Consider the following 17,017-nt stretch of genomic DNA (forward strand, 5'->3'; position numbering starts at 1 on the left):
CAGATAATCCAGGATGATCTCCCTATTTTAAGGTCAGCAGATTTACAACCTTAATTCCACTTGCAGCCTTACTCTCCTTTTGCAACGTTACATAACATATTCACAGATTATGGGGATTGGGACATGGTCGTCTTTGGGAGACCACGATTCTGCTCACCCCAGATGGCTGCTCCCGTACTCCTGCAGTGACCTGTGATGCAACTGGGGAAACTGTCCAGAAAGAAAGGGGTCTTTTAAAAAAAATTTTGGTTATTATAATTTTTTGGCCGTGCCACGTGGCATGCAGGATCTTAGTTCCCCGACCAGGGATCGAACCCGTGCCCCCTGCTTGGGAGCACGGAGTCTTAATCACTGGACCACCAGGGGAGTCCTGGGGGTCATGTTTTTCAAGTTGCCCTGCTAAAGAAAATTTAAATAAAATATCCATATAGCTGTGGTGACATATTTAGAATCCCTGAGTCATTTCTGGGCACCTGGTAGGTGCTCAATAACATGTTAAATGAAGAGCTTGCTCTTGTCTCCGGCGCTGGGATGGGGTCCACTTGGGAGGGTCCCCTGTCTAGTCTGTCCTGGGCTTCCCTGCCCGTCCACACACACGCACAGACACAGACACAGACATAGCCGCTAACTTCCCTGTAGAACAGGGAAGTACGATGGCTGTGTTCCCTGCTCTCACAAGCTGTGCGGCAGAATGGCCTTCTGTCATAAATAAAAATAGACCCCAGACACTGCTTTTCAATCGGAAGATTAGGCTAAATGTGAAACAGAAAGCATGAAAGATGAATTGGAGCAGTAGCTCTCCCCGCTTCTCAGCTGCCATGCCCGGCTCTACGCTGCGTGCGGCTCTTGTTCCCGCCCAGAGAGGCGGCTGATGATTTGTGCGCAGTGTCAGCAAACGCTGTTATGACATTATTAATGCTCTGCTCTCCGGCAAAGGACAATGGCCTGTTGCCTCTTAATGTGCTGTCTGCTGCGGCAGTCGGAGCACATTAAATGGGGATTTCAAACACCGTAAACCACATGTTTCTTTCTCTCCTCTTCCCACCCCAGGCCGCTGTGAGCTCCAGAAGCAACCTTGAAGCCTTGGGCAGGTGGGTGTGTAGTCAAAGCTGTGATGCCCCAGGAGACTCCAGGGGGGCCCTCAAGGGGGCAGGGAGGTCCCCAGGGAGCCCCTAAAACCACTAGGAGTCTTGACCTTCCTGGGGGCAGCACTGTGTCTTTGCTGCGGCGAGGGGGACCTGGCCCCAGGGAAGCTGGACTTGCTGGGTGGGCAGGGCTGGTGGGCTCCCTGCTCTGCCCTTGGGTGACATCTGCAGGAGGACCCAGATGGCAGACCTCCAATGGATTTTATCGGTCTTGCACAATGTTCTAAAAATATTGAGTCTGCATTTTAAAATTGTGTGACCACACGTGAGAAGCCCAGGTTTCTGACTCCCTTAAAATAACTGGGTCCGGAGTCACACAAAGCAATGGCAGCACGTCCCCTCAGGGACCTCGAGTCTTTGGTGTTCTCTGATCACTCCAGCCCCTTTCTACCAGGGCCCTGAAGTAGGTTGAACAGTGCCCGCCCGCCCCCCCCCCCCCGCCCCCAATTCATGTCCATCTGGAACCTGAGAACATAACCTTATTTGGAAACAAAGTCTTTGCGGATGTAATTAGTTAAGATGAGGTCATTCGGGATTAGTGTGAACCCGAATCCAATGACTGGGGTCCTTATAAGAAGAGGAGAGGACACAGAGAGACACACACAGAGAAGGTGACACGGAGACAGGGGCAGAGACCGGAGAGATGCAGTTATAGGCCGAGGATGCCAAGGAGTGCTGGGCCCCGCCTGAAGCCAGCAGAGGAGCACGTGACAGTCTCCCTCAGGGCTTCTAGAAGGAACTGACTCTACCAGCACCTTGATTTAGGACTTCTGGCTTCCAGAACTGTGAGAGAATAAATTTCTTTTTCTTTTTTTGCCATACTGCACAGCATACCAGATCTTAGCTCCCCAACCAGTGATCGATCCCAGGCCCCCTGCAGTGGAAGCACCGAGTCCTAACCACTGGACCGCCGGGAAGTCCCGATAATACATTTCTATGGTTTGAAGCCCCCCAGTCTGTGGCCGCTTGTTACAGCATACCTAGGAGACTAATATAACTCCCCTCCCTTCTTCTTTTTTTTTTTTTTATGCGGTATGCGGGCCTCTCACTGTTGTGCCTCTCCCGTTGCGGAGCACAGGCTCTGGACGCTCAGGCTCAGCGGCCATGGCTCACGGGCCCAGCCGCTCCGCGGCATGTGGGATCTTCCCGGACCGGGGCACGAACCCGCGTCCCCTGCATCGGCAGGCAGACTCTCAACCACTGCGCCACCAGGGAAGCCCACCCCTCCCTTCTTTGCATGGCCCACCATCTAGGTATTTTGAGTACGACACCCCCGAACAGTAGTACATCACCCACTTTCCCCCAATTCCTTCCCTGGAGTCCTGCTCCCCTTTCGGACAGAGACCCTCCCCTGCCTGGCCAGGGCCTCTTGCTGGTGCTGAGCTCCTCCTGACCCCTCTAGCCAGACCATTGGGTCATGCAGAGGGCAGCGGGAGAGAGCCAGGAAGTGCCACGGTTAGAGCACCCGGGCCGATGCAGGGTCTGCACCCGACCCCCCACGTTGGGCTAGCTTGTGGTTCTGTTCATAGCCTCAAAAGAGTAAAACAGTAGAAAGGGGAGGGTTTTGGAATCTGGTATGAGCCGGCATCCTGGGTCCTTGGATGTGCCCCCCAGCAGAAGTGTCCCCTACTCTCCTCTCATTTGTTTCGGGTCACTCTGCTGCTTATCTGAAGGCTGTGGGTATGCATCTAGAACGTGGGTGTTTCTCCAATGGTTCTCCACCCTGGCCAGCTATGTGGGCATAACCTGTGGCATTAAAGAACAAATGTGACATTGTAAAGCAATTATACTCCAATAAAGATGTTAAAAAACAAAACGAAACAAAACCACCCCCCCCAAAAAAAACCCCAAATGTGCCGGGAATTCCCTGGCGGTCCAGTGGTTAGGACCCTGTGCTTTCACTGCCGAGGGCCCAGGTTCAATCCCTGGTCGGGGAACTAAGATTCTATAAGCCGTACAACATGGCCAAAAAAAAATGCCCAGGGCCCATCTTAGGTACCGAATCAAAATAAGGACTGCATTCTGCAGGTGATTCTGCTGTGAGTCAGGGCTGAGAACCACTGGCCTATAAGCCAGGGTCTTAGTTTGGGTTCCCCAGAAATAGATTCTGAGACAAGCGTTCAAGTGCCAGTAGTTTATTTGGGAGGTGGCCTCAGGAACATGGATGGAGGAGTGGGGGATGAGGCAGGGAAGGAAGGAAGCCAACATGGGGTACATGACCGAGCCGGTTACCACTGTGGGCAGAGGGAGCTCAGGGAACTCTGGGAACCGAGCAGCCCACCTGAGGGAGAGGGAGCCCTTGAGGGCTGCTTCCAGGGCATGAATTCCCTGATACTTCTATCTTGCCCCTGCATGTTCGAGCATATTCTCACAGCCAGGAAAAAAGCCTCAGGCAGCGTTACATGTATCCTCCGTGGTCTGTCTTCTGGCATGTAGAGCTGGATGCCTGGTGGGTAGGACGAGGCGCCGGCAGCAGCTGCTGCAGGTAGACAATAACAAGAAAAGTATAACCACCTGCTGGGAGGGCTCTGAGGTGCCCGGCAACTCACGACTGGCAATTCACAAGTTTTCCCCTAATGTCTGCAGCACAGCGGAGAGCAAGCAGGGCCACATACACTGAATTTCGCCACAGACAAGAGGCCGACAAAGGAGAAATGGGCTCCGAAAGGAAGAAGCAGCAGGGTGGTCTGGTTCAGCGTCTTTCGCTGTCTGCCCCAAGCCTCCCTGCCTGGCTCGAGCCTGCAATGGGGTACCCTCTCCCACCTTCTGAAATCTGGCTTCCGGCCGAGAGGAGGACACCTCCCCAGATGAGCCACACCTTGGGGGAGACCCCCATCTTCTGCCCTCCCTTTTGGCCTAAATGCCAACCAGGAGCAAATGTGACCCCCTGAACTTACGGGAGAGGTGCACACAATGGGAAGGGGCATTTCATGCCCGAGTGTAGATGGGGCTTTTGCCCTGACATCCAAGGCTTCAGTTATTGCCTGAGTGTGTAGCAGATGTAGGTGCCCAGGGACAAGTGGGACCCCAGGAGAGACCCCCCCCCCCCCACCCTCAGAGATCTCCTTGGCCAGCCTGCCGTGATGCCCAAATTTCCCGTCACCATTTGTCACTCTTCGGCACAAAGGCCTGGTCAGCGTGTCCTTGTTCAATGTAAACTGGCTACCTAGCAGGGGTTAACATATTAATCTGCCAACACCCATTCATCATTGGTTTTCATATCAGCGGAGAGCAAGGCGATGAGGTAATGGAACGTGGGACAGGTGAATTTTGATGAGGAACGAGCAGGAAAAACTGAACAAGAGTCACAGCTGGTGAGAAATGGCTCAGAAGGGGCTGGGAGTTGGGCTAGGCGGGCAGCAAAGGGGCTGGGGGCCGGGGGCCTTGTTGGACCAGGCAGGGACTGGATGGACCAGAATAAAGGTTTTGTCTTGTGGAAAGACCCTCAGGGTCATCCATGTCATTTTACATGTGGCCTGAGGCCTTGGGCTCTTCCCAGCCTGGGTCTTCCGTCTGTGCCTGGCCAAGCTGGTCTGGCAAGTGCCCTTCCTGACTGAGCAGCATCTTCAGATCCAGGCCTGGCTCTGGGAGCTGCCGTGCCTCGGGTGCTCACAGGGGCTGCTGACCCCTCTCTGCGGTGGCAAACACCTCTCCAGAGTCAAGAAGTGGAGGGAGGGTGGGGGGGGTGAAGGGGGGCTGTGTACGCTTTACAGAGTTGGAAGGTGCATTAGTGAACCTCGGGTCACTCTCATTTCATAGCAGAGAGACCGAGGCCCGGGAGTCCCCCTGACTCTCAGGCATCACCCACTGGTCAATGGAGGGTCTGAAACTAGAACCCAGACCCACAGGGCGCGCCATTGCTTCTGGGATCAGTGGAAGAGCCTCAGTGTCACAGGCCGAGTTTGAAATCAGAAAGCAAAGGGGAGCTGCTGCAGTTTCTGTTCAGAGAGGGCCAGAGGTTGGGCGAAGTTTGCAAAGAGAAATCGCTGTGGGTGTGAAGGGGCCATTGCAGAAGCCCACTGTGGCGGCAGAGGCAGCGGCGGCGACAGGAGGGAGGGCCCTGGCACCGCGCGGAAGCGGGGATCGCCTCCCAGCGCCGACCTCCTCTGTGCTCTGCAGGAGCCGAAGCAGGCCTCGGCCCTCAGAGCTGGTGGCACCCGGGATGCTTCCGAAATCCTGCCCGCCGCCCGCCCCTCGCCCCCCGCCCCCCGCCCCCCGCGCCCCGCCCCGGGCCGGGAGAACGCACTGCTGGGCCGCAGCCACGAGGTGGCGCCAGCGCGCCGAAGAAGCGCGGCGGCCGCTCCTGGGCCGCCCCAGCCGCTGCTCGGCCGCCTCCTCCAAGGAAACAATGCGGCGCCTCCGGGCGTAACGCAGCGCGGGGCCGGACGCCGGACACCCGAGCGCGGGCAGACGAACGAGCGGGAGGCAGGGCGGGCGCAGGGCGCCCTTGCCCGGAGCCATGGGCGCAGCGCGGCGCGGGGCCCGGGAGCGGCGCGGCCCGGAGGCGCGAGGGGCCGGGGCGCGGGCCCGGGGCCGCCTGTAGCCGGCACCGAGGGCGCGGGCCCGGGGATGAGGGCGACCGCGGCGGGGAGCCCGTCTGCGCGCCGCGGCGCCGTCCCGCCCAGAGAGCGAGCCCGAGCAGGTAGACGCGTGGCCGGCGGTCTGGGGGCGCGCCGCCTCCCGGACCCCAGAATGTGAAGCGGGGAGGGCAGAGACGCAGAGACGGCCCGGCCGGGCGCCCTCGCCGCCCTCCGGCAGCCGCGCCGCGCTCCCCTTCCCCTGCCCGCCGAGGCCGCGCCGACCCCGCGGGCCACGGCCCGGGCAGCGAAGCCGCTGAGCCCCCGCGTCGCTCGGACGCGGCTTCGGCCCGCAGCGGGTTCGTGGCCCGGACGTGGTAGGAGCAGGGCCAGGGACGGTGCGTCCGGCCTCGCCCGCGGCTCCTCGCCCAGACAAGTTTGAACAATGATCACAGTCAACCCTGATGGGAAGATAATGGTCAGAAGATGCCTGGTCACCCTGAGACCCTTTCGGTAAAGTTGTTTCCCGGTTGGCGTGGGGAGGTCTTTTTCTCCAAGGGGGTGTGGGTTGGGGTGGGCGAGGTCAGCCCCTGCGAGTGTCTGTCCCAAGGCTGCCTGTCCCGTTAGCAGAGGGGGCGGTTTGTGCTTCGGCCCTCGGTGGTGGCTAGTGGGGCTGGGAAAGGGATGGAGCTGGGGTTCCGGTTCGGGTAGGGAGGATGTGTAACTCTGGGACGGGTACCGAGTTTGGTCTAGGTTGGAGAGGATTCGGGGTGTGAAGGTGGGAATGGGGGCAGAAGTCACCGACGTTGTGGTCCTGGACCCTGGAAGTCGCCCCAGCCAGGGTGCCCCTTCCCTGCCCCTCCGGTCCTTCCCCACCTCGCGGACGGCCCAACCCCGCGGAAAAGTTAGCGCTCTGGGCGGGGCGGTACCCCCACCTGGCGGGCCAGTGGAGCCCTGAGTCGGCCCGCTCACCCCCTCTGCCTGTCCCACCCCCTCTGACCCCGCCTTCTGCGCGCACTCCTCTCCGCGGGGTGCGGGCCTCTGTCCAACGGGAGGGTCCCCGAGATTGCGGCAAGGACCCCCTCTGATGGGAATTCGATCCCCGATCGCGGGCCTTGGAGAGGCTGGGGCAGGGGCGGCGCTGTGGGGCGGAAGGGCGACGAGAGCGTGGAGGCGGGATGGAAGCGGAGACCGACCCCCCACCCCCCACCCCAACCTCGGCGGTCAAGGCCAGGCAGGGCTACGGCCGTCTGGGTCTGCCTGGGTTCTACTAGTCCCACCCCAGGGGCCCCCAGAGCCCGGCGGTTCCGGGGCAGCTCCCGCTCTTCCCAAGCGCCATCGGAGCCGGGCCTGCAGCCGGGGCTGGGGAGGGGTGCTAAGCGATGGGTGCCCAGGGGAGTCAGGATGCCACCTCGCCCAGGAGCTGAGCCGCGGAGGGCGTCGAGGGGCCGGCGGGGCCCGGGGCGGGGGGCGGGGGTGGGCCGCACTCGGGATGCGGCCACAGGTGGGGTCCGGGCGCGGGAGGGGGCCCGCGAAGGCAGGAGCTGTACGGGCTCTGCCCGAAGTTTGGGGGGCGGGAGGGGCCAGATCTGAGGCCCTCCCCTCCAGACCTGAGGCGGAGACCCGGCCCCTCCCATGCCCCCCGCTGGTTTTCCTTCTAATGGAAAGACCGTGGCTCACGTGGCTCCCGCCCCGCCATTGCCTCCAGCTATTGGATCCTCCGGCGTAGGGTGCAGAATTGAGGAGACAACCTTTAGGACGGCAGGGGTCAAGCTGGACCACCAATGTCCAGAGGATTCGGGACGACCGTAGAGCTGGGGGTCCCCAGAATAGAGCCTTGGGCAGGTGATTGGGGGTGTCAGGAGCCCCCACGCCCTAAAGTTCCCATGGGAAGCAGGTGGGAAGCTAGCATCTCTGGAAAGGGCCTTGTTCCTCCGGGGAAATCCTCAAATCCCTAGCCAACCCAGACCCTCCTCAGCCCTGTCTCTCCCACCCAGTGTTGGCCCCTCCCTCCAGGCCGTGGGAAGCCCAGCCTCTGACCCCAGCTTGGCTGGACATTTCCCGGCACAATAGGAGGTAGCGGCTGGCGCCAGCACCACGGACAGCGCCAGCTCCCTAGCGCTCCTTCCCTTTGGGTCCTGCCCCTGTGGCTCTTTCAGGATCTTTTCTGAAAGCAGGATGCAGAGGTGGGGTTGCATAGGTTCCCCTCCCCACCCCCAGGTTATGTAACTTCCTCTCAGGGTATCCCTAGGCTTCCCACAGAGACCCACAGCCACCAGTGAAGTCTTCAAGTCCCCTTCAGATGCGGGGTGTGTGTGTGGGGGTTTACGACCTCCAACGTATATCAGCCCTACTTGTTAATCCTCAAGGGCAGCTGGGAGCCCTATTCCCAATGGTTTTCGCAGAGCCTCCGGCAGGGTCCTTATTCTATAATTGCTTCTGGAATGTTGCTTGAATGGATACATGGGTGGACAAAACCATTTTAACTTGAATCTGCTGTAAATAGCCCCAGGATGGGGTCTGGCAGAGAGAGATGCAGATGAGGTGTTTTGGGGCTTCAGGTTCTGGGCTAAAGGCCTAGATACCTTTCTCACAGCAGGTTTTTGGACGCTGGCAGCTCAGGTCCCCAGCTCTAAATACAAGTACCCCATAGCTGGGGAAGGGGAGAGGGAGTGGGGGGCGAGAAACTTGGAGAGACCCATCCTCGTCCTCAGGCTGGGGGGACAAACCGCTGATTTCCCCCAGGATCTTCCTGGATGTGTGACCACCCTCCCCCTACACGGTCCTTCTGGCTGCTACCCTGAGACCAGCCTGACTTCATCTTGGGGATCCCAGGGCTAGAGTCCCACCCCCAGGCTTGGTAGAATTCAGTGAGGGGTCCCTGGGAGGTGAGGGAGCAGTGTTCCTTGTGCCATCTGCTGGGGGAAGCTCCCAGTGCCATATCTGCTTTTGGGTTCTGCCCCCCCGCTCTGACTTAATCTCTAACAGCTTCCTTTAAGTATGGGTTGGGAATTTTGTTGTGCTTTTATTTTCTGCTACAATTATGTGTTTTCTTTAATGAATCAAATTTTAATTAAATACTGCTCTGCCAGTTTCAAATAATGAAGATTAAAATGCATAAACAAGTCTTGCATAGAGATACAAACAAATGTGGGGTTTGAGGATGGAGGTGGAGGTGGGAAGGCTGGAGGTCTCCGGCATGATTTGGGGGGCCCCCCATGGTGAGCCTGGCTCCACCAGAGATGGGGTTCCTCACCCTGACCTGGGGGGGCTCCCCTTTCAGCTCTGCCAGTTGATCAAGTCCTCGGGTAGATTCAAAATCCCAGAACAGCCTCCACCTCTGCTTCCCTAAGGCTGTGCTGGCCCAGAATCTAGTATGGAAGCAGCAGGAGCCTGGGGCCAGACTTGAGGGTGGGTTCCCTGCTGTCCCCCTGGGGATACCTTAATTCTTGGCACTTGGGATGTAATCAAAGACTATGTGTTGAAGTATAGACAGTCGTGTTTTGGCCAACTCCCCTGACCACTGGGACGGCACACACTTGTATGACACCCCGTGCACAGGTGTTGGCTTACTCTGAGCTGTGGTGTAATCTACCGTGTGCCTGCCTGGTGAAGATGTGGATAGGGGGAGTCTGGACACAGAAGGCAGCCAACAGGACCCTGCCCTTCTAGATCTTACCATCTGGTAGTGATGGGAGCCCTTCCCCACCCCCTGCCCTGAACATGACAAGGATGTGTTCAAGCTGGTTGCTGCAGCAGGCCTGTGTACACAGGTGCTGATCAGGGCCCAGGTGATTGATGGGCTCCAGGTGGGTTTTGTCTGGACCAATTACTTGCCCTCTGGCTGGCATCAGGTCCTGCTGTTTCCATCTATACCAGTTGTTCTCAAACTTGAGCGTGTATCAGGGTTACCTGGAGAGCTTATTAGAATGCATTGCTTATCCCACCCCCAGAGTGTGTGATTCCGTAAGCCTGGGACTAGGGCCCAAGAATGAGCATTTCTGATATGTCCAAGGTGATGCTGATGCAGCTGGTCTGGGGACCACACGTTGAGGACCTCTGCTGTCAATGAGCCAGCTTCCGTCTGGAGACTAGAACCTGCCCAACCTTATACCTTAAGGATGCCTCACTGTCCTGCATGGTTTTGCATGTGGCCACTTCCTTGTAGTCCAACTCTCTTTATCCTGTGTGATGGGAGACCTACTGGTCTGGGAGCTCAACCCCCTGGTCTTTTATTCCTCCATCCATCCATCACTCATTCATTCGTAGGGAGCCCTTACAGGATAGGGGTGCATGTGCTGACCTAACCCTGACCTGCCCTATTGTCTCCGCAGGCTTTTTGTCCTGGGCATTGGCTTCTTCTCACTCTGCTTCCTGATGACGTCTCTGGGAGGCCAGTTCTCAGCCCGGCGCCCGGGGGACTCCCCCTTCACTGTCCGCACAGAAGGTATGTTGGTGGGGAAAGGGGTGCAGGGGTTGGGGGGTCAGAGGAGAGGGAAGCCTTTGAGCCTAACGCTGCAAGAGGCTTTCTGGGGCTCTGTCTTGGGCGTCTGGCCACCTCGTTGGTGGCTGTGTGAATGGTGGGGGCCTTGCACCCTGCTTTGGCTCTTGTCCTGGCTGTGGTAATCAGGCTCCCTCTGGTCTAGCCTCTCAGGCCAGGAGGGGCCTTTGAGCCAGGGTCTCCCAGGCATCAGAAGAGGCTGCCTGTGTTGCTTCTCTAGTGGGGTGGTTTGAGGTTTCTGGATATGACACCTGTCTCTCTGAGATACACATATTCTGTACCTTCGGCCCAGGCACAGGGGAGAGGGCAGGACTGCCGTGGGCTCACGTGTCTTATCTCTAGGCTCTCTGGTCCTTCATTCTTGCCCACGTGATGCTTACAAGGCAGTGGAATGGAGGTTCAGCGCATGGGCTGTGGGGACCAGATGGACCTTGTTTGTACCCTGGTTCATCATTTACTAGCTGTGTGCCATTGGCCACATCACTTAACTCACCTTCAGAGAAGGAAAGCAGTGACCGTTTTCAGGGGTTGGATTACATGGGCTCACGTGGCATGGGGGTGTGATGACTGGTGGCCTGGGAGACCTCCTCCTGAAGGTGGGTCCCGCTCCCCCCTCATCCTGCTCAAGGAAGAATGGAGAACAGTTCAGAGCTGCTCAGTGTGTCATGGGGGCTCTCCCAGTAACCGTGGGAAGGAGACACATAGTGGGAAACTGGGGCAAAGGGGGTTTCTGGAACTGTTCAGGGGGCTGCTTTGTGGGCTCTCCCCTGCCCCTCTGGGAAAGTCCCCCCAGGCCTCATCCGGCTCCCCTCTTCCCAGCAACGGATAAACCCTCCAGTAGGATGGGTTGTGATCTAGGGTCGGTGCCCCGAGGGGCACTTACTCTGCCATCTGGTGTCTCCTTAGATTCATGCCTTTGGTTTAACACGCACTTCTTTAAATTTGCAACAGCTCCCAGCAGGAATTTCACATTTATTAGACATTCTAGCCTGAATGTAAACGAATCTATCCCCTCTCTGACCCACAGAGATCCCTCGGTCTCTCGGAGCCTCCGTTTTCTCCTCTGGTAAACGGGGCTAACATTACCCTCTTCCCCGGGATTGTCATGAGGGGGTGTGAAGATAACATATGTGAAGGGTCTCGAGCAGCTTCTGGCAAACACTGTGAGCTCTGTAAACATTTACTGGATGTGGTGAGTCTGAGACGGGGGGGCATTGCCGGAAAGAATGTTTAGGGAAAAGAGGACCAAGGAGATACTGAGGTCTCTACATGGGAGACTCCTGAGGATGTGGGGGGGGGGCTGTGGAGGTGCACTTGAGGGGTAGCTTGGGGAGGTGGAGAGTAGGGGAAGGGGTATAGGGAGCGATGCTCAGGCTACCTGGGTGCCGTCCCTAGCAAGGGGGTGTGTCTGTCTGGGTGGGCTGCTGCAGGGGGCTTGGGCAAGCTGACCTTCAGCAAGGTCAGGGCCCCAGCAGGTGGGAGTCAGGGACTGGGGGAGGAGGGATGTATGGCTGGGCTCTGGTTCTTCTGTTCATCTGCCTGGGGTGGGGGATGGGGGTCCCATCCTGGCAGGGGGTGGGCCCAGTGCCCAGAGGATTGGGGGCTTGTGGGCGTCCTGCCGTGCTCTGCACTGTGCAGTTTTGCCTGGCAGAGGGAGAAAGGGTCCAACTCCAATCTAGATGTTGTGTCTAAGGGGTGGGCAGAGCCATAGAGGGCAGAGGACTTGCCCAGGGTCATGCAGTTAGACTAGAGGCGTGTGTGTGTGTGTGTGTGTGTGTGTGTGTGTGTGTGTGTGTACATGGGCACACGTACACGTGGTTAAGCTTCCTATCGGAGTACAGTATCCAGAAACGGAACCCATGCATGCACCAGCAACCTGGATCAAGAAACGGAGTGTGATCCAACCCCAGAAATGCCCTCAGGCCTCCTTCCACTCGCTCCTTCCCCAAGGACTCCAGGACCCTGACTTCTCATAGCACAGAGGAGTGTTGCCTGGTTCTCTGCCTTTATGAGAATGGAACCATATGGCAGGTGTTCCATCGCGTGCCCCCCGTCTCTCGATAGCACATTTGTGAGATTCGTCCGTCTTGTGTGCGGTTGCAGACGTTTGTTTTCACTGCTGCACAGCATCCGTTGTGTGGACACATCACAATATATTTATCCACTCTACCCCGGGGCGGACGTTGGGCTGTTTCCAATTTGGGGCGTTTGTGCTGCTGTGAACATTCCAGCACACGTCTGTGGTGGACACATATGGCCATTTCTGTTGGGTGCACCTGGGGGTGGAGTTGCCGGGTCTCCTGTGTGTTGTGACATTAGTTCTCAGACCAAGTGTTTTCAAGTCTTTTCACACCTCCCAGGCCCCTGTGCTGGAAGCTTCGTGCCTGGAATATGGAAGTAAAGGCCGTGAGGAGGAACTAGACAGGGAGGGAACCCTCTGAGAACCCCTGGGAACTGACCCCAATTCGGTTCACATCCCAGGTCCCATTTTCCCCTCAGTTTTTTTCATGCCCTTGGATTAAGTGGATTTGCTTGGACAGACCCAAAACAGAGACTTGGAAAAGCCCTAAGTTGACTTTGTGGGCTTAGAATCCTGGTCCTGTAAGAGATGACCCCCCAAATGAGAACCCCACCCCGGACCTGGGGTGGCCCTGCAGACAACCTAGGAGTGCCAGCACTTCTACCCAGGAGCCGCCCAGGGAAGGATGGGGTTGGAAGTGGGGGGCGGTTGGGAAGGGGTCTGGGGAGCGATACTGGAGGTCACAGTGGGGGTTGGATGTTGGATAATGTTTGTTCTGGGGGTCTGTGAAGCCCCAAGGCAGAAGCAGAAGGAAACCCACTAAGGGTTAGAAAAACGATTTAGAAAGAAGAATCCTCCATTGGTCAGTAAAACTGTCTGAGCACAAATAGGGAGATAACCTCTCCTCTCCTTGCCTGTCAAGCCTGCGAAGATGTGGACATGGCTGGGGGGGGGAGGGGCAGGGTGAAGGGTTTTCTCTAAAAAGCGGAGCGCCTGCCACAGCCTCTTGCGGACTGTGGTCTCCCTGGGGAGGCTCTGGTTTCCCCTGTGGGCCAGTTCCTATTTCGTGATAAAGTTCTCTAGTTTGGGGATAAAAATGTGACAGACATCTCATTCTGTACTCTGCACGCTCATCTTAAGATTCAGGGGAGCAGTAGCCTGAGCAGAGAATCATAACTGGAAGGAGGGCTAAGCCTAATTCCCTCGTGCCGCAGTTGGGCCCAGCTTGGGCCTTGGGGGAGGATTTTTGTTTTTTATATGCTCCCTCTGCAGTCCTCCCTCCCCACCCCAGTCCCTCCTCCTTGCCTCCTGCCTCTGCTTTCCTGCTCTTGTCCTAAGAGGAACTTGCTTCGCTCCTAACGAGAGGGGACTTGAACTTATGTCTGACGCCTCCCTCCTGGGGTCGCCGCAGATCCCGCAGAGCCTGTGTGGCGGTTCCTGGCTCTCTGTCCTGTCTTGAAGTAGAGGTCAGAGGCCGTCTCCGGGGAGAGGGCTGCAGGCCACAGGTCCTTGCTTCAGCTGCTTGTGTCCGCCCTGAGGTTCCCCCGTGGACTGGCCCTGCCAGGCGTCCCGGACCCTGGCCAGCCTTGGAACCTGGGGAATATCAGAGACGTAGTTCCTTGCTCTGGCTCTGGCCCTGGATCTCGGTGCTAATGGGGCTTCTATTCTCAGAGGCTGGCAGTGGAGGGGTGAGCCAGGGCCTGCCCTCGTCTCCCACGCTGCCCAGAGCTCCCGTGGCCTCAGCTGGTTTCCGCGTTGGCCCTGTGCAGAGACAAGTGTGCACACTCCTTCAGCTGTGCAAACACCAACTCACAGCCCCCTCTCAAGTGCCTGGGAGGTCTCTTCTGTCTGGCAAGGTGGGGGCTCCTTCAGTTTCCAGGAACCAGTGGGAACGGGTGGCGGGTGGGGACAAGAAAGGGGACAAGGGCAGAGAGGAGAGAGAAACAGAGAGCATGTCTGGGGAGGGGATGGGGCCTCGGCGGGTGATAAAGCACCCCTGTCGATACATGTGAGGACCATTTGTCTCTCTCAGCATCCCAGCTTTCCTTATTTATATGGAAATATGGAGGGAACCTGTGTGACTTCTGCGATGTGTCACTGGGGCCTCACATTAAATACGTTTCAGTTTAGCCGCCGCTGAGAGCGGTGAGGTGACTCAGGGCAGGCACGTCGGGAACCCGCTCTGCTGATAGCCCTGGCCGGCGGTGGCATCCAGGGGGCACGTCATGTGGCCGAGCGGCTGGACTGGCTGTGTGTGGCCTGCTTCCCTCCCGGGACCCACCCCCTGCCTCGTCCAGGGCAGAAAACGTGCCTAGTGTCCTGGAGCTCCTCAGGAAGTGACGGGGGTGGGGGGTTGGTGGGGGGCTGTCTCCTGAGGTCTCAGGAGCTCCTGGAGTCCTGTACCATCTGCAGACAATGGGAGTGGCCCCCGAACCCCAGGTCCTGGGAGGGTGTCTTCGTCCAGTCTGATGGAGGTGGCCTTACAGACCCATGTGAGATCTGTCTCCTTAGCCCCAGTCTATAAGCCCTCTGGTCTTCTGGGGTCCCTCTTTCTGTTGACTTTTTTTTTTCTTTTTGGCCGCACCATGTGGCATGCGGGATCTTAATTCCACGACCAGAGATCAAACCCACGCCCCCTGCAGTGGAAGCTCAGAGTCCTAACCACTGGACCGCCAGGGAATTCCCTCTGTTGACACTCTTAAAGAATTGGCTTCGTCCCTTGTATGAAGGGCACTCCAGAACCCCCAGATATCTCCAAATACTCTAGGGGGCTTATGTTTCCCTGGTCACCTCTTGCTCTGATTCCCTGCTTCTACTGAATTATCCTACTGGATGTCTCCCCTCCTGCCTCCTCTGTGTCCCCTACACTGACCTAGTGGGAAGGACACACCTTCCTCCCTAAACCCTCCACAGGGGTGGGGGGATTTGGGGTGGGGTTTGGACCACTGCTCAGCACAGCAAACAGATGACAATTCTCTTTTATCCCTGCCTTTCGCAGCCCCCCCTCCCACGCTTCCCCACGGGTCATCCCTATGGCAGCGGAGCTTCCCCCATCCTGCTTAGCCCCTCTGGGTCGTTGTCCTGCCCCCTGCCCATGTCCTCAGGCCTTGTCCTCTCTCCTGGTCTCCTAGGCTGGGCTGGGAAACTCCAGTCTTCCTGGCTGAATACGCAGCATCATTTAGGTTTCTCTCTGTCTCATTGCTCCCGGCATCTAGATGAAGCTCTGGCCCACCCAGGGCTTTAGCAAAACAAAACAGAGCTCTCTCGCTAAGGAGATTCTGATGGCTTTTATAGGAACACTTCTTTCCTTTTCTATTACCCTGATCTCTGGGGGCAATTAGGGGAAGAGCAGAAACAAGGGTCCCAGGCTGTAGACCGTGGTGGGGGGTGGGGATGGACGCTGAGGCCCAGAGAAGGACAGTGACATGCCCCTTCCCCCATCTAGTTGGGGCAGAGCAGGTCTGGAGTCAAGGCTTCCTGGGCCACAGTGCTACCCCCAGGCTCTGTCTGGCTCTTGGGGCCACTGTAGCTCTAGGCCAGATCTTGCAGTTATTGGCTCCATCAGCTATTTTGAAGTTTTTGAAATGAGATGGGGTTGGGAGTGGGGGTGGGGTATGGTTGTCAGTGAGATCTTGGGAGGGGCACAGACAGTGAGCTCAGAGGGGAAAAGGAAGCTTGGGATGAGCCCGGAGAGAGGGCAGCCGTGTGACAGGGCAGGTGCCAGGCCTGAGGCATTGTGGGAACGCAGCGCCACCCCAGGAGCAGTGATGTGCCTCAGCACTGCTGGAGTGCTGTTTCAGGTTCCAGCTGCCGCCCAGGCTCTGTGGTCCAGTTGGGCCTGAGTGCATGGCTGGGGGGCCTCTCAGGCTCTGGCCTGAGAATGTTCCCAGCCATGGCCTCGCTCTCCGTTTTTCATCCCACTCCTTTGGGGAAGGGGCCACCCCAGCCTGAGCTATGAGCGATCAGGGCAGCCGGGTGAGGCCGGCCAGGCTGTGCACTGCACAACTCCAGGACATCCATCAGGTGGCCCACAACATGAGCGGCTCCCCTGGGGCTGTGCAAAGTGCTGTCAGGACAAATCATCTGCTGGGCTCGGATTTCTCTAGCTGAAATGAAGGGAACTCCCTTCTTGTTTTACTCTGTGCTCCAAGCACTGGTTGAAAGCAAGGTATTGCGTTTGAATGATGGGCTTTGGGGGTTGTCCTCAAGATGAGAGTGATTTGAAAGAGTCATCTGTTGTCCCCAGCTCTGTGGAGTTGAAAGAGAGAAGGAGCTATTTATATCTTGCTTTTTGATTGACTAACCGATTGAGGCCAAGTGAGTCGGGAGGGGCCGAGTGGTGGGAGAGACCTCAGTGTTGCTTCATTTAACACTATGGTGAAATTTCCTGATCCCAACTGAAAAATCCATCCAGTTTTCTGAGGGGAAAGTGGGAAGACCATTACCTCTTTCAGCTACTCGGGTGGGAGGGGTTGGAGACAGTTTCTTTCCTTCCTTCCTTCTGAAGCCCAGTTTCTCCAGTGCCCAACCCCACCCTGTGTCTGTCCTCCGCTTCCTCTGCTCTCCCCCCCCTTGGCCCCCAGCCCCCCATTCATGCCCATCCTTTTCTTCGGAGCCAGGGATCCAGGCTCTCTGAGGAACCTGCAACTCCTCCCTGCTCTGGATTTGATGCTTGGCTGGGTCCCCCCGTCGAGCTCCCCATGGCCTCCCATCTGACCTCAGGTGGGCTCAGCTGGCAGGGGACCCAGCCAGGAGGTGACTTGGTGTGAGAAAGCGGTGGCAGTCACTGGAACGGGCCTGGTGCCAGGGGATATGGGGACAAGCAAAGCAGAAA

The 17,017-nt window shown here is 57.7% G+C and overlaps 1 protein-coding gene across 2 annotated transcripts in view; it reads left to right on the forward strand.

The window, feature by feature from the left end:
- The first annotated feature begins 5,520 nt into the window (after positions 1-5,520).
- Positions 5,521-17,017, forward strand: part of MGAT5B (alpha-1,6-mannosylglycoprotein 6-beta-N-acetylglucosaminyltransferase B) — a 67,259-nt gene continuing 55,762 nt past the window's right edge. Inside the window, exons 1-2 of one of the 2 annotated variants that reach the window (XM_027080399.1) lie at positions 5,521-6,175; positions 9,997-10,109. In XM_027080399.1, the coding sequence (XP_026936200.1) occupies positions 6,108-6,175; positions 9,997-10,109 (181 nt within the window). In that variant the 5' untranslated portion in view covers positions 5,521-6,107. The remainder of the gene's footprint in view (positions 6,176-9,996; positions 10,110-17,017) is intronic. The other variant, XM_027080400.1, reaches the window with a different exon arrangement.

This window comes from Aethalodelphis obliquidens, unplaced genomic scaffold (genome assembly GCF_003676395.1).
Source record: "Aethalodelphis obliquidens isolate GAN/ISIS:26980383/991018 unplaced genomic scaffold, ASM367639v1 scaffold44, whole genome shotgun sequence".
Lineage (NCBI taxonomy): Eukaryota > Metazoa > Chordata > Mammalia > Artiodactyla > Delphinidae > Aethalodelphis > Aethalodelphis obliquidens.